General features: G+C 37.6%; 1 protein-coding gene across 2 annotated transcripts in view; it reads left to right on the top strand.

Moving 5' to 3' along the window:
- Positions 1 to 24,559, top strand: part of PARP8 (poly(ADP-ribose) polymerase family member 8) — a 105,317-nt gene that overhangs the window by 52,239 nt on the left and 28,519 nt on the right. Inside the window, exons 4-12 of one of the 2 annotated variants that reach the window (XM_057403076.1) lie at positions 2,580 to 2,669; positions 3,874 to 3,944; positions 6,348 to 6,425; positions 11,228 to 11,322; positions 14,821 to 14,881; positions 15,910 to 16,000; positions 18,847 to 18,913; positions 20,765 to 20,890; positions 22,877 to 23,441. In XM_057403076.1, coding sequence (XP_057259059.1) covers positions 2,580 to 2,669; positions 3,874 to 3,944; positions 6,348 to 6,425; positions 11,228 to 11,322; positions 14,821 to 14,881; positions 15,910 to 16,000; positions 18,847 to 18,913; positions 20,765 to 20,890; positions 22,877 to 23,441 — 1,244 coding nt within the window. The remainder of the gene's footprint in view (positions 1 to 2,579; positions 2,670 to 3,873; positions 3,945 to 6,347; positions 6,426 to 11,227; positions 11,323 to 14,820; positions 14,882 to 15,909; positions 16,001 to 18,846; positions 18,914 to 20,764; positions 20,891 to 22,876; positions 23,442 to 24,559) is intronic. The other variant, XM_057403077.1, reaches the window with a different exon arrangement.

Below are 24,559 nucleotides of genomic sequence, written 5' to 3'. Positions count from 1 at the left end.
ATGGAAGGTGTTTGGAAGTTTCATCGTTATGAGCGAAAAGTAAAAATATGCTCACAGAGGCACTCTGAAGAACTTAACAGGAATAGTGTTGAGATAGTAACGTCTCAAAGTTATATCTACACTGCTGAAATTGTGAAAATATCACTGAAAATTTTAGAGGCAGGTAATAACAGTTCCAGCAAAATACCTCTGTAACCATCTTCTCATAACACTGACACAACTGGGGAAAATAATGCGCCTAAGGAATAGTTACAGAATATAACGTCAATGAGTAGACTAAAGTCCCATTAATATGAGTGGATCATGACTCCTGCGAGAACCATTACAGCAGCAAGCGTTTTGCTAATGAACATATGTTCAGACTGATATGTGTGGCTGCCATAAACCTGTAGAACTCCCATACTCTTATCCCAGTGATCTGTGGGTTGCACACAAGTCCTTTTCTTAGGCTTCATTAGACTGCAGCAGAGATGGAGAGAACCAGTCTGGCAGTTGGTTTGCTTCATCCCTTCACTAGGTCCAGACACATCCGCTTAAATGAGGAGGTGTTCTTGGGTGTAGTGTGTTAGAAACTGGATGTTGAAGAAAGCAAACAAAAACCAGTATCTTAATTTCAAGTTTCATTAGACTGATGGAAGGAAAGAAAAAAAACCCTAATCACTGCCAAATAGAAAAGGAAAACAAAAACTTGTCAGTGAGAAACATTATACAGCTACCAAGAAAGAATGACAATGGACATAAAAATATTATTAGAATCTATAAAACCTATAATTGGGCAGCCCTTTTTTCCCATATATGAATATCTTGGTAATTGTCTATTCTGTAAAGCATGTATTGTTGTTTTTTTCTACTTTTTCATGTAGCAGTAAGTTCTAGGATATGGATTTTCTTTTGCCAATCCATATATATGGCATTAGGTGGGTTTAGAGTCAAATGGTGCCCTCTGTTATTCCGGATCATTAGACGCTATAGCAGTAAGTTACACTCCCAAACCCTAGGAAAGGAAGGGGCTTGTGTTGCATATACCCAGACCCATCCAGCACAGTGGGGCTGACACTGGCAGCAAGGTGGAGGGAGCATGCCAAACAGAGGCAAGGCAGGGGTTTGTGAGGCGGGGGAGATGCAGCTATCCTGGAGGCATAATTCACAGCCTGTCCTGCTGACAGGCAGAAGTGGGAGGAGTGATTGCTGGCAGAGGGCTGAAGAGTCCCCATTTCATTTGCATGATACTGTGGCTTTAAAAGACATCCCTGTGCCAAGCGCATAGCTGAGCAGACACAGACTGAGCTGCTGTAGCAGGCTGCTGTGCCCACTGGAGCACAGTGCTCTGGGAAAAGTGGTGTCAGCCTCCTGCAGCAATTGCCTGCATGCTATGTGTATATGTTGGGCCAAGCGCACATCACTCACGTTACCTTGTGGCACAGCACAGGGGTGGAAGTAGGCGAAGGTTTTGGGATGGTGTCAGACTCAGCGAATGTGTGTGACTCCGGCAGGGAAAGCCCCAGGCTCCTATCCATGGGTGGCAGTGCTGCTGCTGGTCAGCAAAGGCAGCATGGCAGCATCAGGGCTTTGTCTTCATGCAGGATGCTGAGAACCTCTGTAATACAAAGGGTAATGTGTCTGAATGTATTGTTCAATTGACATTTCAACATTTCACTGGAATCTAAGTGAATCACTGTGGTCTAAGGCTTTAAGATTGCAGCCATATGCTTAAAATTATATGTGAGTTCACTCACTTTGCTGATATGGGACAGGAGTGTTTGGAATTATGATAGATCAAGCCCTTGTTTTACTTCTCTTATTTGCCTCTTTATCTATGATTATCTTAATTGTTAGTCTTTCTGCCTAGAGCATAAGTTTTGATTCAGCCCAGATCAGTAGAAAACAAAATACTATTACTTTCATAAGTAGTTCAGAATTCATGCAAAATTAGCTTCTGCAGATAAAAAGGAGCTTGCTGCTCCTTGTTTGTTGTTTCTAAACATTTGGTTGGAAAGCAAAACAAGAAACCAAACCAAAAGAAACCTGAACACACAGACTCCTCAGCATAATCCGTACCTTTTGTAAGACAATTCGGGATAGACTTTCCATATTCATATCCATACTTAATATTTTTGTGAAGTGGGACGAATTTTTTTTTTTTATATATTAATCAGGCACAAGAAAGGTTATCCGCTGATTAGAAAATACTTCAAACAACCTTTATGTGACTAGGCAAAATGAGGCACAGGCATTTTGCATAATGGGCTGTTAACACCCAGCTCTGAATGCAGCCTTAAGTCTGTGCAGCAGATCTAGTGTCTAGTGTCAGACATAGCAAAAAGCGTAAAACATCAAATTCCAGGGGTTTGATTTTATAAAATCTGAGTCTGAATCTTTCATCCTTTATCATTTTGTTTGTTTTTTTGTTTTTTTTTCATTAGCAGCCTCAATAGGAAAATGAGAAAGATGATAGTGCTCGGCTTCACCAGCCATCTGGGTAGCAGTTCCTTATGGTTCAAGGGTGGGGCGGGAAGTGTGGGAACAGGTTGGCAGAACACAACCAGACTTCACCATGCATGGGTGTTTTTCTTTTGCAGATAACACTTATGTTTCCAGTTCTGATAACGACGAAGATGTGTTAGTTACAACAGAGCCAATTCCAGTAATTTTCCACCAAATCGCTACAGGTAATCTTATGTCCCAAGTGTTTTATTGAGTTTGTAATTTGTAAGGAAAGATAGGATGTTGCCTGCCCTTAAAGGGAGATATGTTAATGTGTGTAGTTACACAGTTTGCGATTTTCTCACATTTTTGGTGTAGTAGATTGTCCTATATTTCATAGTAGAAGAAATTAAAATATTTCTTTTGGAGATCACCATGATTGTGTAGGCAGGATGTATTTTATTCTTTTAATGTCTTGCAGTATGTGCTAAAGCAATTCTCCTTGGATAAGTTAGAGGTGCTTAATACTTCCCAATTATAAGTTTTCATGCTTGCTTGCTTAAAGCTTCACTAAATCTTCACGACTGGGGATGAAACAGTCTATAACTATCATTGTCTCTCATGAATTATTTCAGGAAATTTCGAACAAAATGGTCCAGCTGTTTCACTAAATTAGACTATAAAAACCAAATTTATTTTTTCCAGAGATTTTGGGAACCTCTCTTTTGAAATTATCTCCATACTTTTAAAAATTATTTGATACGTGAAAAGTTATGCTTCTCAGACATACAGGCACATTTATGCAATATATAATCAAGATTTGTGCATACTCCATAGAGACTTTTTAGATTCTAGCAGACAAATTCCCTGATGATTTCAGGATGAGGAGAAACTGCAGAGAGCAGTCTTAATTCTGGCAGCTCTTGAGACAGGAACGCTTGACTTTGCAGTCTTTTTATTATTATTACAATGCTTTAGGGCTTTTAGGGCATAACACAAAATTACTTCGAATTCCACTGGAAAACCAGTATGATCTTCAGTCTCTAATCTCATTTTTACTGATGTAAATCAAGAATAATTTTACTAAAGTCAGTGCAGTGACACGTAAACAAAAACTGTCCATTATAGTCAGAAGATAAATTTTACTCTCAAAATTTCTGTAACTTAAAAAGAAATAAAGCCTGTAATTTAAAATAGAATAAAAAACTATGTCTTGTGTAGAAGACGATATGATTTCATTTTGCTGGGGGAGTGTGATTTTTCATTCTTTAATAAAGTATACAAAACTAGTAAATGACACTAAATTGTAAATCACAGATTGGGAAAAGCAAATCTCGTAGGTGGACCAGCTGAGTTTTATTTCACAGTTAAAAATATGAGCATTCTGAAATACAGGGGTTTCTATTTCACATTTTTCACAAATTTTCCTATTTTCCCTTTTTTCAAAAGAATTAAGAAAAACGAGCGATGTCAACTATTGCTTATCCATAAAATCAAAATTGCAGAGGGAGAATGGAGAGGTATGTATTTCTTGTATCGCATTGTAACAGAAGCTTTTTTAAGAAACCATAGAAAATAATAAAGTATGAATGTTTACTATATCATGCCAAATGTGTGCACGTGCAAGCTCTACACATTTCACTTGTTAGAAGATGGAACAGTTCCCTGGGTTTCATACTTAGATTAACCAGTGAATCACTTAGTTGGGATAGGGATGCTCCCATCACGGTTTTCACATTTATTTCATTTTTTGTTCAACATTGGTATAGACCCCATCTGCCTTAAAAATACATCTCTTCTGGAGAAGTAGATCATGATTCCATTACCTTTTAATCTACTCTTTCACATAGCATCATATCACATTTATTAGCTCACTGCTTCTTTGCCTGCCCTACAGCAGCCTTACTCAAAGCTCTAGACCTCTGCATGACTCTATTCACCATAAGTAGTGTCTGGAGTATTCAGGCCTTCCAGTCATGGTTGTATTTTTGTTGTACCTCTGGTATGGGTCACTCACGTCTCACAGAGACATTACCTCAAGTACAGAGTGGCACTACAGTGAACTCTGCAGGGCTTGATAGTGTTACAGGCTCAAAGAAAGTACCACATAGGCTCCTACCCCAAGCAGGAATTGACCATTATATCAAGAATAAAGACTTCCCTCAGTAAGGTTGGTTGCTGAGTTTCTTGATGACTGCTTTTTAAGCATCTGTGATTGATCCTGGAAAGGGAAGATAAAGCATGGCCAGATACTCTGAAGTGTATGGTTGGGTTTTTTTGGTAGATGAGACCTGATTTGTTGTAAGATGCTGCACTGGAAGTACTTTGCTTCTACTGCCTTGTCATTGTATTCAGTACTTAGTAAACTAGAAAATTTCAAATACAGGAAGAATTTACCTATTTGGTTAAAAGCCTGAGATATATTTAGCTTCTATGTGTTAGAGTTTGAGCTTTTATTTTGTTTTAGGTGGACTTTGTACGAGGCACTTAAATATGAAATCACTGGGGGAAAAAAAACTTTAAAGAAGTCTTTAACACTGACCATTTCTATTGGCTAGAGGTTTGGTTAGGGTGGGATTGGTTTGTCACTGTTCTAATGTGAGAGTTTCATTTCTCTTGGGTTTGTGTTGAATTTTTGTTCTGTTGAGTTCTGTTTTAACACACACTTCCCCTTGAGCTAAGGTTCTTATAAACAAAGAAGACTAAAGTCGCTTCGTTTCTTTTCAAAGAAGTAGAAGCAGGTTGTTTTTTTTTATGCCTTGTCACAGAAAATTGCTGTGAAATTGGCTGAGATACAGTTTTTGTTCTATAAATGTGTACAGTGAATAAAGCTGGAATTTAGAAGCAAAGGTAGGGAAATAGGATTAAAAGATCTGACCATAGAAATTGATGATAGGGTATATTTGACATTTATGACTATATGGGATTTAGGGGTAACTTTAGTTCTTTGATTCATGCATCTGATTTCCATTTCATTATGGCAGTTCTGTGCAGAACATAAGTACAAAATAAACAGTGAGTATATCATGGTCATTTTGAAGCGAAGAATTATGACTTTAACAGGTGTTCTTTAGGGTATCCTTATCAGCATAGGGCCTAGAAATCCTACGTGGATTGTGTGAAACAAGAACTAATATCTTCAAGCAATTATATGATTATAAGTAAAGGTTCCATTGGTGGAAAGCAGAATATAACACTTCAGCTCATGCTGAGATGCAGTCTGTACAAGGATCAGTTCTATTTACTTGAATGCAATTACCCACAGAGCAGCCTACTTAGAGTAGGTTTTACGTGAGTAAGCATATTACTTATCCTTCATTTTCAAGGTCTCAGATCAGAAGTAGTCAGAAAATTAAGTATGAACTTCTCTGGCAACAGGCTGGAACTTCTGTTAAAAATAATAATTAAGCAGCAATCTGTCGATTTTTCACAGAAAGGAATTTAAGAGATCCCATGCTTGGACTTGATTCGCTTAAACTCTTCAAATTGATTTACCATAATAAAGTAAATTAAAATTTTATTAGGTCACTGAAACACCAAATTAAGTCCAGAACCTGTCCTGGTGGGTAAATTATGCTTTGTTTAGCAGAAGAACAGAGTGAAGTATGCCTACATAGTCTACTGAATTCCCCAGTTTCTTAAAATACCACGCTGTGTCTGTAGCCAGACAAATTAATATATGTCCAGCTTATTATCAGGGTATTTTCAGGTACCTAGTTGGTAGGTGCTTATTTTGCCTGATACTTCACTGTTCTTAACACAGACCTTTAGTACTTATCTGAAAAAATGGTGCTAGAAGATCTCTTAATAAACAGTACTATGAGCTTATTGGTAAAAACATAATTCCTTTAGTTATAATTAGAACTATAAATGCAAGATAAGCATATCACTTGTACCATTGTTAACTATTGTTTTCCATTAAGGAGTCACGGCACAACAGCACAGTTGAAGAAGACTCTGAAGGAGATAATGATTCTGAGGAGTTTTATTACGGTGGACAGGTAATGGGGGAAATGTTTGCACAAGTTTCAATATATCAGTCTTTGAAAACTTCTGTTATTCATTCCATTGTAAATGTATTATAATAATGAATTTCTTATGTTTATTCAACATCAAATAGAACACCATGTGTACATATACACAGTATTTCATAGCAGAAATATTGTATATGTTATACTGTATAATTATATCAAATTTAAAATTAGTTTCTTTACATTTGCAAAGCTCTAGGAATAGAAAACATGGGTAATCTTCAGAACATTTGAAAATAGAGGCCAGTTGCCTTACCTCCAGGAAACAGATAGTCACTCTTTAAAGCTTATCCTGTTATTGATACAAATGTGAAGTCAGATTGGATCCAAGTCTTTTTCCTTCTGGAGGAATGCCATTTTGTAAAGTCAAAGCCACTGCAATTTAATGATGAAAATGGTTATTACAAAACAATTTTGATATAGACAATAGTCCATTCTTTTTCTGAGATGAACAGTTAAATTTACCTTGAAAAATGCTACGTATTTTCAGATGAATACACTGCACTGTGCCTTCCCTTCTTGTTCCCTCAGCAGAATCAGTTATTATTACCTCTTCTTATGTATTGGGAAATAAGATATCTTAATCTCTTTTCCTTTTACAGTGTCAGCAGAGTGCTTCATGCTGCTAGTCTCTTTATTCAGATTTTTCTAATATTTTTAGTCTAACTGTTGCCGCAAAGGGTTCATTCCTCGCTTATGTTATTAGAACTGTATATTTCAATGAACATTTTCATGAGTTATGGTTGCTGTTTATGGAAGTTGTTACTACCTCAGCCTTGTGGCTGAAGCCATCCGTGCCCTGGGTGCAGAGCCAAGGCAGCAGGAGCATGCCAGCCATGCCAGCCGGTTGGGTCGGTGCAGAAAGCGTGGGATGCTGATGAGCAGGACATCAGCGAGCCTCGTCTCTTGCAGAGCCAACAGCGTGATGGGGTTTCAACACGAAATATATGTTGAGTTGCTTTATTCTAACAAAAAAAAAACAAAAAACAACAAACTTACCCAAAGGCTGTTAAAAGTGAAACTGGAACTAAAAGACTGTATTTTCAGTGTCAGAAATAACTGGCGTTGGGTATTGACTCATGGTCGTTTTAGAAATGACTGCAGGAATTGGTTCCTTTTAGCTGCTGACTCCGGCAGCCCCACAGAGCACAGGGGAGGACCGTGTGCACATGCTTCAGTGCAAACAGCAATGTCTTATCTGAGAGCAAAAAAAAATGTTCTGATTTTCCCCTGTAGTGATGAGTTGTGTGTACTGGCTCAATTTTTCAACTATGGCAGAAAGGGCGGTAACCTCAAGGTGAAGGAAAAGGCAACAAACAGTGCTTATTTCTTAAACCAGCACTAATACATTCGGTAAAGGATGCCTTCCAGAGCCCAAATGAACGAATAAATATTAACTCTGAGATACAAACACAGAGAGCAGTACATAATTTTGCAAGGTGTAAAAGAGCTGTGTAATAGGCAATACTGATTAGAATTTAGTTTCCTTATATTTGAAGTATAAGCTACATTATATTGCATTGTCATTTACTTAAGGAAATACATTTAACTGAAGGAATTACAAATGGCAAAAACTCCCCAGTTAGATCACCAGTAAAAATAAAATATCAGATGACTGTGAATGTCTTGAGTAAAGAATATTCAAAAAGCAAAACAAGGAGAACAAACAAAAAGACATTACAGAAAGTATATTTAACGAGAGAGGAAAAGGGAAATTTTGAATTTAAAATTTCATGGTCAAAACAACAAAATTCTAAGGAAGACCTGTAGAATGAAAGAAAATATTGAGGACTCAGAAAATAAATAGGAAATCTGGTAATGAGCGTAGTCCTTTGAGAGATAAAGAAAGCAGTCCTTTTTCAGATTAAGTAATTGTGTTATTAAGTGAGTACCAGATATATTCAACAAAATAGGTGACTGTATATGTGGGGAACAAGCAAGACAAGCTACTTAATTTGAGACAAATGTCTGCTGTGCCCACATAGAAAGGGGAAAAAAATTCTGGCTTTAGCAACTAGCGGAAAAAGATGCCAGTGTAACTGTGTGCAATACAGTTGGGAAATGCAGAGGTCAGAGATAATTCTTAAAATTTCTAAGTGTTTACAGCTGGAAAGACAAGAAAGCATCTGATGATGAAACAAGGACCATGGAAGATGAGAAATGGCATTTGATGGGCAGTGAAAGCAAGATACAATCTTTTGGTCAAAAGTTAAATATTTGTGTCTGTTTCCTAAACACCTGTCTGTAATCCTCCCTAAGGATTTGATGGATAAATACTTTAAAGTAGCTAAGTGGTTCAACAGCCTAAAACCAATTGATTTACAGTGGGATTAAGGTTTGTAAATCACTTAATCTCCTTTAAAAACACAGCCTTTTGTCATTAGGTGGGACAAAATAATCTGAATCAGGTCTCAGATTAAAAATGGAGAGTTTCTAAACACAGACCTTTCAGATACAGCAAAGTTACAAGTTTTTTCATTTTTTATATGCACTTTCTCTGAGACTGTTAATTCTTAATTTGAATCTATGTTTTCTACATTTGCAAATGAGAACAGGAGATTGAAACAGTAATACAGCTTCCTTTGGTGCTCTCTCTCCCACTCTGTTGCGCTTCAGTTACAGGAATACTTGCAAATGCAGATAGATACACAAAATTTGGCAGTCTCCTTTGCATACATAAGCATGTCTGTGGCACTAATTCAGGGGTGGAAAATATCGTATTGTGGTCTTACAATTTTTGTTGCCTTTTTGAGTTCATAACCTCTTACCATCAGAAAATAGATTGGAGAAAGCATTCTGTTGAGCAGTTCAGTGTTCTGCATAGTGTTCCTTTTGGATTTTACTATTATTCATACATAAGACTGATTAAAAATACGTGGTGTAGGTCCCACAAAGGTAGTGAGTGCACCACAGCTACAATTTGTGAAACAATTGCTGTGCTTTCTTTGCAAGTAGGGCAGCCATTACTTATGCATCTTTAAAGAATTCATTTTTTGCATGTTAAAAGGATTAGTTTGCTCCTATGTAAAATGGGAGAAAAATGTAATAATGGTTTTCTTTTTATACTCTTCTACTTGAAAAATTGTTCTGACATGCCTGCACAAACAAGGGAGGGACACTTGGCTTTTTTCCTTCTGGTCATGAATATCATTGACCAACATTGATACCACTGATAAACATATGCCACTGGTATGCTGATGAATTCTCTCCTTATATTTGAAGAGTTCTAAGTCTAATCAAATAATTCTTTGCTAATTTTCACATGTAGAAAGTGATCAGATGATTACTGTTTTAATTCTATTGAAATTATTTAATTAGATTAAAAAGTACATCTCTAGATATCAGTGCTGCAAGTGTCACTGCACTGGTCTACGGATTTGGATGTACAAATGGAAGAAACAGTACTGCAGTTAGATACAGTTGCTGCAGTAGCAAACATTCACTGCAGGAATTCCTGTATGAGGGTATACATATCTAAAGACATCAGTTATACTCTTGTGCTTTGCTTTCTGCGTTTTTTTGAAGCTACAAGCCAAATCCTACTCTCATTTCTGAATCTGTCCAAATTCAGGGACTTCATCAACTTTTGTGGAATTACTGTCATTCTAGTTGTTGTAAAGAAATAGAATTAAGTTCACACAATCAAGAGCATATTGCTTAACAGGAAAATAGACTGTGAACAGATTGTTCTAAGTCTAAAGAGGTATTTTAGTGCTTGTGAAAGATAGGAGGATATTAATTACTGTAACATCCTACAGTCCAGCCAAACTGGCTCACAAGTTTTGCTTATTAAACTAAAAGAGGGAGGATTCTGACTGTATGTAAGGAAGAAATACTTGACAATGAGGGTGGTAAAATCCTGGCACAGGTTGCCCAGAGATGTGGTGGATGCATCATCCCTAGAGATACTTAAGACTAAGCTGTATGTGATTCTGGGCAACCTGATCTGGATGAAGATGTTCCTGCTTATGGCAGGGCGTTGGACTAGATGACCTTTGGTGGTCCCTTACAACCCAAACTATTCTATGATTCTATGATTCTACACTGTAAGCACTAACATAATGTTTTCAATTTTTCATGTAGAATATGAAAAATATGGGGATAATTTCTAAACACTTGTTTCTTTATACCTTCTCTGGTAAAATACTAAAAATGAGACAGTGTTCTTTAATTTTCTTTTTTCATTTGATACCATTGCACTGGTGGATAGAATACAGCCAGTGGGTTGACTGAAAATGTAACGTTGATGCTGTGACACTTGGTATATAGAATAGATTTACGCTTCTGTTGTTAAGCCCAAGCCATTTTGTGTCTAGTACATATGACAGTGTGACAGCAAGCAAGAGGGATCAAAACTTTGGCCTGTAGTGATTGAACTGGGGTGATATGACTGGGGAGATCTAGTTCTTCTCCTACTTATCAGTTTTAAAAATGCAGAAGTGCCCCAGGACTGATCCCAGGGCAATACAGGACAGGGGATGAGACAATTGCAGCTTCTCTTCCCACAAACAAGAGTGGGGCCCTCAAAAATTTTGATGCAGGAGTAGGACCCTCAAAAAATTTTGATGCAGAGATACCTGCTTTGCACATCTCATCAATCAGCAGAGTTAGGCCGCATACGTGTTTCAGCTTGTCAACACAGTGTCCTTTCTAAGCATTGCATTAAGGAATCTTAATGCAGCATATTTTTGCACGGGAAACTTTCAGGAGCCTACATCAGGTGCCAGTAATGAAATAAATAAGAGCTCCCAGGATATTTTTCTCCCTGACAGGTTAGCTATGATGGAGAACTTCACAAGCACCCTCAGCTGGAGGCCGATTTGACAGCAGTGAGAGAGATCTATGGACCTAATGCAGTATCTCTCAGGTATGGTACCGATCTTTCCATATTGTGGAACCTTTAATGTTTAGGAGACTGGGTTCTTTCTGGACCTTCCCTGACTACCAGAGCACAAGTCTCTTCTGGTGATTTCTGCATATTGTATGGCAAAAAGGAGGAGCATTGCTGGAAAGCAGTGATGCTTTCTTGGGGAGTGTTGGGGTGGTTGAGAGCTGATTTAACAGGCTGTGCTCAGCCTGTTACAAAGCATCACTGTGTTCTGCAGTTCAGTTGGTATTTGATTGGGCTGTTGTATTTTCTTGGAAATTACTATTCAGTATTACTCTAAACCCTTGTTAAACTCCTGTTCTGTCATATTCTGTCTTTTGTCCTGGAGGTGAACAAAAGGAATGATAAGAGGTTTATTAAATGTTTTCCCTAGGAAAAGATTGAAGGAATTGGATTTGTCTAGTTTGGGAAAAAGAGAAGACCTAATAACAGTCCTTCTTTCAAAGAAGCTGTTTGTAAATAGGAGGAGTGATCAAGTGTTCTCATCTTAAGGGAGACAATAAGAAACTAGCTGTGCTAGCAACAAACAAGAATTCATTAGGCTTTAGGAAAACTTTCTAGCTGTGGTAATTTAAAGTATCCTACAAAAGCAGGTGGTGGAACTCAGTCACAGGTGGATTGCACAGGTTAATTATGCCAGAGTTCTGTTGGACATATATCATATGGCATATGGCTCTATGATATTTTTATTACGTTTCTGGTCTTTTATAACTTCACTGTCCATCTCTGTAATCTTAATGTTTTAATTAAAATAACATAGGCAAGATGTAGCAGATCTGTCAGATGTATTACGAAGAAAATCTCAAAGTTGTTGTACAGACCAAGTAATTAGATACAGAGAATATAATAAATTTCGGCATACATATATTGCAAGTAACAATTCCCATTAACCTCTAAACAATAAGCTCTGTTATTTTTGTCTAAGAGAGAACATGTATACAACTGAGGTGTGCTATGCCTTTTGAAATTAAATGGAAATTTCATTACATTTTGAGGACCTGGGGAATTAAAATCCAAATAGTTGTGTATGGTCTTAGGAAATGAATGAGATAAATGTTTAGTTGCCAAACTGATAACTATGAAATTGAGAATACCTTGTTGATACGCTCCCTCAGGCTCCTAAAACTGTAACACTGTATGTAACCTTTCAAAAACTTAATGCATCTAATTTATTTTATCAACTATTTGCATTGAAAGCAGTGTGATCTCATTGAGCTCACTGCAGTAAACACTGGCATTTGTGGCTGCTTCTGGCATGTGAAAAACTTTCATGCTTCTTCCACTCCACGGCAGTTGAAAATACTTTTAAATTCTTGGAAATGAAAAGCACATCATTAAGCATTGTTTCATCCCTCTCCTGCAGCTCCCCTTCTCTGTGGAGAGAAAAGTCTGTCTGACAGTGATACCCTCTAAGATGCTCATTTCCTACACAGTTTACCCTCTTTTAGTAGTCTCTTGCTGTCATATTGTCATAGTCTCTTGAAGTAGTCAACTGCACATAGATAATGTATACCTGCATGCTTTTCACAACTGCCCTTTGAAAACTGGCCATCAAAGCCACCAGACCTCTGACCAACTGATCCCAAACTTCAGTATCTATTTACATTGCTTATGCACTGATGGACAAAGGACCTCTGGGAGCTTCAAAATCAGAATGTGTTCATGGAGCTCTTGTAGGAAGCAGATCATAAGCTGCAGCTGTTATAAGAAAGCATAATTTCTTCCTCCCTTTCAGCTTTCTTCCTCCTTTTTCAGCTTGGGGAAGTAAAACTAGAATCAGCATCATGTGTCTAAAATCCATTTCCTAGGGTCATAATAGAGTGGGGCCTCAGAGGTTTCAGTGAGTATGGAAATTCTGCAGTTACAAATTACTTTTATTTTAGCCTGTCTTCCACTAATATTTCTGTGTTTCATTAGTTCAACTCTACTCCTGTTTAATGTATGAAATTATGCTTGTTCACAGCCTTTTTCATCTCGGTCATAACATCAGTCTGCATTCCTAAATATTACTTAAGACTTCATAAAGATCTGTTCTTTGGATCTTCTGAAAAATTAACAAAAAAAAACTGAGGCCACTGGTGTGTAGGACAGTGGCGAGGCCATTCAATAGGTGGAGAATTTCTCTGTTTCAAAGACAGGTTTTTAGTGAGCTGTAGGAGGTCAGTGAGCACCTCTACAACTTTGGGTGACCTCTGGAGCAGCTCTCAGGGTGGCTGGGCAGCCTCCAGGTAACACAGGCCTGACCTACAGTTTACATGCCCTATGAGTGCCATGTGTGGACATGTCTGATCTAGAGAGAGACTTTGCATTTGCCCTTACCCGAGAGAATCATTGGGATGCCAAGGTTTAGCAGAATTGGTTTCCTCCACCAAGCTTCACAAGACGTTGGGGCATTTCCAGTGCAAGCTAGGTCCTACCAGGGGTTGAGAGACCACTTTGATGAGTCATAGTTATAGTCACAATATTTTTGTATTTCAGAATTACCTTGTCAACTTATTTATGCACAACTGCTACTATGAACTTAGTCTAGTTTAATAGAAAAGTGTGGAAGTCACTGTGAGAACAAGCATATTAATGCAGTGTAAAGAAAAAAAACCTAGTGACTAGAAGCTAATCTGTGAAAAATTGAGAGTGATTGTACTTTTCCAATGTTGTCCACTTAAGTAATTTATATGAAAATGAAAGCAGGTTTTTTATTTAGGTTTATGAATGAGTATTTTCTGTCCTTGTTGTTCAGAAGTCTTCAAGTACTTCAAGTACTTCCCCTTCAAGTTCAAGGAGGGCAATAGAATGAGTCAGAAAATAAAAATCAGAGAAGTCACACTTTAAATGTAAGATTTCAGATGGCAAATAAACACCTATGAGCATAAATTAAATCTGAACCTCAGGGATCCCAGCAATACTACACGTAACAGATAAAATAAGGTAACTATTGCCTAGAGCACGTTACAGGGCAGTCTTTATGTTTTGACAAACAAATGCTTGAATGCATAGAGCAGTCTCACAAGTGTGATATGCCACCCTCTAGGATAGGCTGCATTTGTCATCAGGGATTTGTCACAGACCTCTCCTCAGGTTACTGGCTGTTAACCTGAAATACTTTTGAAAATTAACTAGGGGTTTCTTTTGCCCTTTATAGGAGCAGCATGTTATTGTATTATATTTATGTTATATTATTGTTTTCTTGATTTATTTGTTCAACACAAGAGATAAAAATATATAACAGCAATGGAGAGAGAATTTGGGGGAATGAGTAGAAAAAAAGATTTAGCCTGTTTAAGCAAAATCCATTGAGAAAATCATTGCAGGAGTCACTCACCCACTGTGACTATTGATCCAATCTATGTAAATGTGCATTTTATAACCATTCTGATTTTACAGACGAGATTATCCTGCATAAAATCTTTCTTGTTATAAGTACTCCTGGGCTGAGTAGTATCTTAAAGAACTGCAATGTAATGTAATTCTTTCTTTCAGGGAATATGGAGCCATTGATGATGTAGATATTGATCTGCATATTGATGTTAGCTTTCTTGATGTAAGTAATCTAATCACAGTATTACATAATGAACATTAATACCCATTTAATTCTCCTACACTTCAGACTCTCCAGACAGCCACCTAGACACTCTTTTTTCGGAGTCTTGATCTTCACAAGTGGCTGTCACATTTTGATTGCTACTCAGTGGAAAGGTTTCCTTTTCCTTTTATGAACACATTATTAAAATGCTTTATGAGCTTGTGTATTTTCTTTCAAACATGCTTTGTGCATGATGTTTTAAATGATAGAATTGAATTACTTTTTTTTTTTTTTTTGCTGTCCTAGACATTAGTTAGGAGAAAGTACTTCATAGAGTCCTGGAGGGAACAGGACTTCTTAACATCTGCAGCTGACTAGGGAGAAGCTTGAGAGGCAGAGGAAACACAGGACAGTGGTGCTGTAGGCAGGCAGCATGGCTTTTGTAACAGTTTTGCTGTCATTAACTCTGAACTTACCTCATCTGTGCAGTAGCTTCCAGCCCTCCAAATAGAGAATAAAAATCAGTGCTTTTAGGGACGTCACTAGCTTCTGCGCAGATACGTCATATTATCAAGTCAGCACAATGCATAACATAGCTGTTCGTGGGCTTTTCTAAAATATAAAAAAAAATCTGATCATACCTTATTTTAATCAGTCTAAAGGACCAGAAGTTTCCTTTGCCCTATGTTTTGGGGTGAGTTTCCTTTCCATCCTTATTTGCTCCTTTGCTTCTCAGCTTTGAAACAGTATCACTTGATAGATGGAAATGTGTCTGCTTGTACCCTAGATGTAGTGCTGCGTATAAAGCTGTGCTGAGTTTAAATGAGCATACTTAAGAACTGGAAGCAGTCTAACACTACTGTTAGGGGCATCAGCAGGCCATAGCTTGTCTTGAGTCTCTAGTTTAAATTTAAAGTAGATTTTCCACGACTGGGTGAATGGATGGATGGTATTTATAACAACCCTAAGGTACACTGACAAAATGCATCAGTTCCTCATGATGGCTAATGGTGTCTGTTGTTTTGTTTTTTTTTATCTTAACCTAGGAAGAGATTGCTGTGGCTTGGGATGTAATTCGCACAGAGCCTATAATAGTGCGATTGCACTGTTCACTTACACAGTACTTAAATGGCCCAGGTTAGTCACCTGTGTATTCTTTGTATGCCTTGTATGGTGTCTTGGTCCAAACCATGTAAAAGGTGATAGATACTCATTCACTGTCAAATCTTTGACCCTCCATGTGCTTAGATCTACAGCTAATCTACTTGAGAGCAGTCCCACTAGTACTGAAATTATACTTACATATGTTTGCATGGCTTAGGCCCTCAATAATGACATGGACATCTAATTTAAACTTGCATAGATTGATTTTTGGAGCTTGTTTTCCTGATATCCTTTGGAATTCACCTGCTTCCCCTAGGAACCAGTGTTAAGGAAGGAAGACCTACAGTTTCTAATATGTGATTTCCTGATTTGGAAAGTCAGGCATCATCTGCACATATGAGATATCACTGGTAAGGTAGACGCGCACAGACCTGTGCAGCGCATTGATAAACATTTTTTTCATACACCTTTGAAGAATCAGGCCATGATAATTATCCTTTCAGTTTCTGATTTCTGTATGACTGAAATCTGGAAATCTTTAGATTTGATTGAGTAAACTTTCCTCATGAAAGTAAAACTGGTCAACTTCTGAAGTATCAGCTGAAGATTTGGAAACATTCATATGCATAATTCAACTTCAAATATATTTTTACAGTGGGAAGTCATAAGTAAACTGCAATTTAGATCATAATTTGCCTGGCTTTGGAGGGTTCCAGTACAAGCTGTCAGTTCAGGCTTATATCTGTGGAAGAATTCTGCCTCCAGAAAAAGAATAGATATTTCCAGTCATGTTTAGAAAAATCTATCCCAATGAGCTATTTTAGGGTATGTTGCCTGCCGACACTAACTATAAGCTATATTCTGTTCACTCAAATAAGCATTTCAACACATCAATCTTTTTTACTTTTTTTTTTTGTTTGTTTGTTTCCTTGACTTTGGTCTTTTTGTCTCTATTTTATTGCTTTAATCTTTCTTTGTAAATATGCAGATCTTAAAATACGTATTTGCTATAGCAGGCAGCAGAGTTAGCATTCCGAGTATTTCTATGAAAATGTAATTTAAAAAATAAAAATGCAGCAAATAAGAGAAGGTGAAGCGTGAAGAGCAGCATGCAGTAAGAAATGATCTAGTGAAATGAGAAGTAACATCAAAATATCTTCTGCACCGCTGGCAAGGTTAAAACGGGAAGCTTAGTTCCCAGTCCTGTAGCTGACTGATTGTGCCTGAATACCAAGAAAGTCAACATCAGGGCCAGAGGCAAGTGCTTCAGGGATTCTGATTTTATGAGCTCAGCTGCTGTTGCAGCCATGTCTCTTTATTTACCAGAAAAGCATGGTGAGATCCATCGTCTTTTGTGTTTAATTCTCTGTGAATTCCTCTCTCCCCTTGTGTATGTTTTTTATTGAGACTACTGTATGATAACTTTATGCTGCATTTTTTCTACTATAGTACTTTCTGTTGATCAGTAAAAGAAACAGAAATGCAGTATACTCCAAAGCACAATGGGGGTGTAGTAGTACCACCTTGTAGCTGTATGGTATCTTGGTTTTAGTCAGTCATTCTTCTAGTTAATAGCTTGTCTCATTATTCTATTGTGGACAGTTTCTTCCACATGCCTTAGAAGACTGTCTTGAATGAGGATGAATCAGCTGTTGGAAGTACTGGGATGTCTCATCTGGCTGTAGAGCTTAGTAGTCTACATGTCAGAGTTTAAGATTGCTGTTCTAGATATGATGTTTCTCATTGAAAGTATCACCCCACCATTGTGTATCCTAAATTTAGCAATCTAAAGGCATTGCTATCCCTAATCAAATCATTATTCCCTTTTGAGAAAGTCATCAGGGTTTTTTTTAAGTAAGAGATCATATTTGAATAATAACATCAGAGAAAGGCTATCTACAGGGCTTTGAGCTACATGAAATTAGACAGCCAGGTTATATATATAGTATTTTAATTTTAAACTTAATTTATTAAAGCAAAATTAAAGGATAAACTTTGACATTCTGAATAAAATCAGACTAATACAGATTTTAAAATACTGATTTGTTTTTTCTAATAAGATTTGAACCAACCCCAATTTTTTTGTTTTCATTCCTTTTTTATTTTACTGTAGTCATTACCATCCTATGTAATATGAAGTGTAAAGTCTATTTGTGCTTGCACATGTTTTGGCTGTTGCTGTGCCTTGAGGACCTGAGGCACTCTCAGCAGTGCTTGATTCCATCTGCCAGTTTTATCTAGTAAATGTTGTAAAGCTTTAACTCCATACAGTTTCAGTTTTCTGACAGATGAGTATGGATATACCAATGTTAGGATGGGTCCTGAGGAAAATTTAGGGTAATCCTTAGCCACTGGAATTCATATACCTGGCACTTAGATGACAATTAGAGATCTTGTATTAAAAGGCTATCAGAAGGAAAGCCCAGAAACTAATTAATTCAGTTAATTCACTCTGGGTTTCTTCATAGTCACAGTAGTGTGTAAAGACCACTTCCTTGGAATAAATTTTAAGAGTCAAGGGGAGATGAATTACCAGTCCAGATGCATCTAATCTGATGCTGCTCTCTAGTAGTTGAATAGTCTAAAAAACAAAGATATGCTTTTTTAAATAAAATTAGTGGGAAGAGGTAGATCTGGAAGAATTCAATTTCTAGAATACTTATTTGTAAAATTACATATTACATTATCTGGTATTCTGAAAAGGACCATTCATTTCTTAATAGACTTTGATGACATGTCCACTTTCACCCTTACTTCAGTGTCATTGCCTGTAGTAAAAGTCCAGATAGAAACAGGGCCCTTATATACGACTTACATGGTTATGAGTTCTTGATTATTGCTGTATGTTCATATATCAACAATATCTCATTTTTCTGTAGTGCCAACTGTGGATGTATTTCAGATCTCTACCAAGGAAAGATTTGGGCTCGGACATCAGCTGAAAAAGTAAGTCTAGAAAAGTGTAAACCCCTGTTTTTAGGCAAATACTACACTCTTTAAAGTTCCAGGACCATGTCAAGTAGCATAAAATTTACAGTTTGTCAAGTTGGTGAAATCAAAGTGGTTTGAACTTGTTTTCTCTGTGTAAAAAAATAACAGGACTTGCCTATTTAAGTTCAGTTTTGACAGTTGTTCAGGAGAACCTGATTTGTGCTGCCTGCCAGGGTTTTCTGTCACTTTGCTGCCAGTTAGAAAGTAAGCTGCAGAAGTTCAAAAGACTGTAGCTGGGAGTGTTCAATTTCATGTTTCTACTTAGCTGGTGAAGCCTTTGGAGAGGAATCTTTTTGAGCATCATGCTTACCCTAAGGGGGCTTTCATGGTGGCCTCTAGGATGTACCACAGTAATTAGGCCATCTGCAATTTGAGAAGAAGAGGGAAGAGCAGTTGGGAAAAATAGAAGCTCCATGTATTCATTTCATGGTACAATTCAATTCAATACAATTCTGCTGAGTCATCTTTTCACATGTGCTTGTGTATGTGTAATAAAATTACAAGAATATAGGCTTTAATATCTGACCATTACGACATTAAGAATCCCTTAAGAAAAAAAAAACAAAAACAAAACAATTTTTTTTTCATGTTTGATGTTTAAAGAAATTCAGTACCTTACAAATGAATCAATGTTATTAAAATCTGTATGGTATGTGACTTTAAAGGAAAAAAATGAAACATTCCTAAAACATCAACTGCCACTTTAAATGTTTCAGTACTTACACTGGCTCTGATTTGTGCACCAGGTAATTACTGAAGGTTCCCATAAGACATTTTCAAGGACATAGCTGCATAACTCACAAGTGAGCAGAAGTCAGAATACCCATCAATCCCATGGCCCCTCATGGCTGTGACAACAGGGTATTCATCTTTGAAGATTTACTGAATTTTCTGTAAACTGCCACCCTGACTGTATCACTCAAAGACTCCCACTGCTAGGTTAGTCACAAAGTAATTTGGCTTGGAAGGAAGTGCTGGAGGTCACCTAGTGCAACCTCCTGCTCCAAGTAACACAAACTTCAAAGTTAGATTAGTTGACTTAGAGTCTCAGGCAGTTTAGCTGTGAAATCTTCAACCTTTGTGGATAACCTATTGTACTTAACTTCTTGTGGATGTCTTCTTTGTAGAACCTTTATGGTTCTTAGCTTTCCTTGCTGCAATTTGTCACCACTGACTTTTGCTGTCCATCTCTGAGAAGTGTCCAGCTCTGTCTTCTCTGTAAACCCTCTTTGAGTAGTATAATATTCAACATCCTTACCTTCATGTTTGTGCCTTAAGAGAAGTTGTGAATGCTCCATCCCTGGCAGTGTTCAAGGCCAGGTTGGACAGAGTCTTGGGTTACATGGTTTGGTGTGAGGTGTCCCTGCTCATGGCAGGGGGGTTGGAACTAGATGATCTTAAGGTCCTTTCCAACCCTAACTATTCTACTATTCTACTTGAGAAGCATGGGTGTTCTAGCCTACCTTTGTAGTCCCTGGAGAGACAAATGCATGTAGTTGTATGTGATGCCTTTGAATCAGTTATATATATTTCTGTAAGACACATACCAGCATAAGTCTTGCAGTGTTGTTGACATAGACTGTACTCAGTAAGAGTTCCATGTAAATTGAAATTGATTTTATGTGGGGAAAAAAAAAAAACCAACATTTTTGAGGAGCTGAGGCATCCAACCATCAGTCCAGATACATGCCTAGAGTGAAGACATTGTGTCATGTTCCCTACATGGTGAGCAGGGAGACCCTAGTATTAAAGTGAGTTATGTCTTGGCTAGGATGAGAAACCCTTTTGTTTTTCCTTGATTTGCAGAATCATGCAGACATTTGTTACACAACAGTGGAAGAACAGCAAAGAGAAATCTAATTGTACGCACAATAAGAAGGTGTCTGACAAAAAGGTGAAATCCCCTCTGCACATCTTTTCTACATTGCGCAGGTAATAGCAAGGAAAATTACCTTTTACTATCATATCCTGTTCTAAATCCACAGCAGACTTCACAAGGTGAAATGTTGACTTTTCTCCACAGAGAAGTGCTCTATTTATATCTTACCTCATGGGTTTCCAGTCCTTGCCTTGAATGATATCAAAAGTGAACTAGGTACTGCAGCTTCTAAGACTATTTGAAGTCAGGGGTTTTCAGTTTCCAGCTCTCTGAAACAGCCATGTTTAATCTAAAATTCAAAGTTATTTTATTTAACTTGTATTTTTATTATCTCGGTTGCATTTGGCTATTACTTGAATAGCAAGAATGTCAGCATAAGTGATATATACAAGTAATATACAGCTGTGTGTATTTTTAATTTTTTAAAAGTAGAATGGTCATTAATGAAAGACCCTCTCTGCTGTTTGAGTACATTAATGTTCACCACTTCTGAAATGCAGGCAGAGAATTTCAAAGAGCAAAGGCATTAAAAACATAAGAAGTACTTTGTGAATAGTTCAAGTTCATTATGACTTCTGCTACTTATACTTTTTAGTGTATGTAAAATCAGACTGTGATTTTACGTTTTTCAGGAATGTGACTATTTTGTCTAGCATGTTTTCCTGCTTATGAAGGGTTGACATATCACTCCTGTGCATCTGAATTGAATTCTTCTTTGAACATTCCTTCTTGTTGATGAATTTTGCCATTCTACATTCCATGTATAAAAAAGACGAGTACAGCTAACTCTAACATTGAAGAAGGGAAGAATGCCAAATATAACAGAAGATTATTTGTATTTTCAAAGGTAGAAAAGGAAGATGGTATTATGAATAGAAATCTTACCCATTCCTTACTATACCAAACACCAGTGTCTGCTGCAGGCTGTAGCTTGAGGTTTGGTTTTAGTCATGAAGGGCATAAAAAAGCCAGCCCAATCTCTCTCCTCTTGATCTGGCTGCTGCTGCAGTGCCTGTCCAAAGATGGCTCATCCCAAATGCAGGGACCACCCCTCTCCCTAGAGCTCCATCCATACCTCCCGTCTGCAGGAGGGTGGTAGTCAGCCAACTGCAACAGTGAGTCAGCAACCACCACGTGCATCTTCCACTGTTGCCACTTGCTAACAGGGTGGGGAAATCTGCCAGTCTCTTCCCTTGGGGTTTCACTTCTCTATTTTATCCAAGCCCAGACAATACTCCAAAGATTGGGGTTGCTTATAAAGCATAGAAAAATGATTCAGCATACCTGTTACATGTTCGTGCTTTGCAAGGACAGGAGAATGTGAACCTTACAGAAATGGGACAGTTCTTGTGAATGTTGTTTCATCAAAACTTTTTGTTTCTTTCTGCATTCATAATTTAGGTCCCTCACATCCTCATTTCTGGTGTTAGAATTTGTCTAAAACAGGAAAGAAGGGAGTCAAATTATCTTTCACAAAGCACCCAGATTCTTATGAGGATTTTAAAAATAATGTTCACCTCAGCTGAGTTAAATCTGATTGACTGCATGCAAGTTTCATTGCTCATTATGTCTTCCATTGGATCTGGACACAGGATTTGCTATGCTGTATCCAGAAGACAGTAACTCTTAATGGGATCATGCCATCGTGATTATATAGGAAAGGTAGATTTTCATAAGGAAAATTTGTTATAATCTCACAGGAAGTATGTTGGTTTCATTTCAAAGATTATTTCCTGAATAAATGGTTTGTATGGAGACACGGATTTACAAACAGCTGTAAGGATACAGCTGTAACTTCTACTTAAGTAGCTAGTCCTCTTTTGATTGATGAGATTGTGAGTAAACAAGAGTAAGATGTCTATTTGGTACTGGAAAGTTATCCCTAGATGCAGTTGTTCATTTTTTAATGTTGGGCTGCATTTATCACCAGTGAAATACATAAAGACAGGTAACACTTAAAAATTTGTACATATGTGTTGTCTTGCTTAATTTGCACAGGATGTTGATTATTTTCCCACATTCTCCTCTTCATTTTCAAGGTCGCCAAGTTATCCTCCACCTGGCTGTGGTAAAAATAAGTCAAAACTGAAGTCAGAACAGGATGGCATCTCCAAAACTCAGAAGCTACTTAGAAGGACTTGTTCTAGCACAGTGAAAGCGGAGGATGTATGTACCACAAAATCTCACAGAACCTTTGGCCGCTCATTGTCAAGCGACCCGAGGGCTGAACAGACAATGGCCGTTAAATCGCACAAACTGTTGAACCGATCTTACTCTGCGGCTGTCAAGCAGGAGGAGTGCATTGCTTTAAAGCCCCATAAGCTGTTAAGTAGGTCGTGTTCTGGGGATCCTCGATGTGAGCACAACAGCACCTTGAAGCCCCACAAACTTTTAAGCAGGTCCTACTCCAGTAATCTTAGAGTGGAAGAATTGGATGGATTGAAGAATCACAAGTTACTCAGCAAGGCCTACTCCAATGCCCCTAAATCATCCAAAATGGAGCCTTTCAAGGAGTCCACCATAGCAGAGAGCAGGAGGCTCTCTCTTACCTCAGGGCTTATTGGTATCTTAACACCATCTTCATCATCACCTTCACAAGCTGCTGTGCGTAAAAATTTATTTTATTCTGCTTATTTTCCTCCTATTGTTTTCCAAACATGCTCTTATTCTTACTATGCAAATGCATTAATACTTACGTTAGTGAATATATTGGATATATTGATATATTGAGAGACAAGAGCAATGTAGTCAGCTTCTTCAGGAGGATTTAAACAACTGTGCATGCACATCTATTTAAGTTATAAAATCAGAATTGGCTTAGATCAAGACAGATATTTTATATGTAATATACAGCTCAGTGTACAGCTGCTGGCCATGGGAAAAGTTCAGTCATCCACTTCCTTCCCTGCCTCTTCTCTTGCTGTAGGAAGAAGGGAGTGTGCATCTGGCTTGGTTGTACAGGTTTTCTCTCATTTCCCTCTTTCCTTCTTAGGGAATGCAATTGTGATTCAGCTCACTTCTTGCACATTTGTGCATTGTGAAAGGTTAAATCTTCAAATGCTCTGGGGACAGACAGAGATTGAGAAAGGGATTAGGCCCACACCGGCTCCCTTTCTTTCCCCAGAGACATGATCACTTCAAAAAACAAAGGGTAGCACATATTATTAAATTTAAGAAAGAGAAGACTGAGCTCTGAAAATTAATTTTTCTGCCTCTTAAAAGATGGCTCTTATACTTTAGAAGAAAGAGTGGGTCTGTCTGTACTCTTTCAAGACACCAGTCAGTTTTCTGTTATGTTTGGGAAGAGGCACTTAAGAGGTAGTCTTCTCCGTTCCCTTAACCTGGTTGGTACCTTGATGTTCTCAGCAAGAAAAAAAAAAAACCAACAAAAACTGATTCTTGCTTAAAATATCATACATATATTCAAAATAGTGCATTCTGAATAATGAAATTACATTGTGTGTCTCATGGTTAATTAGTTTAATAAGCTGTGAGCTACAATCATCAGGTCTAAAAGCAATGATATACTATCACAAAACCATTTATATACATGCTGTGTGGTTGGTTCATGTAATGTGCACAGTAAAATTAATTTAAGGTGGGCTGACTTTTTACTTGTTGTGGTGTAAAAATGCATTTTTTTATGAATCAGTGGAGGATGTCTTAACATGGCAAGGTTTTTCTGTCCTGAAGTTAATAGGAAAAATCCCATTGGTTTCGAA

Source organism: Pezoporus wallicus, unplaced genomic scaffold (assembly GCF_028554395.1).
Source record: "Pezoporus wallicus isolate ANWC-B61680 ecotype Strahan unplaced genomic scaffold, APGP_CSIRO_Pwel_v1 contig_2997, whole genome shotgun sequence".
Classification (NCBI taxonomy): Eukaryota; Metazoa; Chordata; class Aves; order Psittaciformes; family Psittacidae; genus Pezoporus; species Pezoporus wallicus.
The sequence above is the reverse complement of the archived record's forward strand: the minus strand, read 5'-3'. Positions and strand labels throughout refer to the sequence as shown.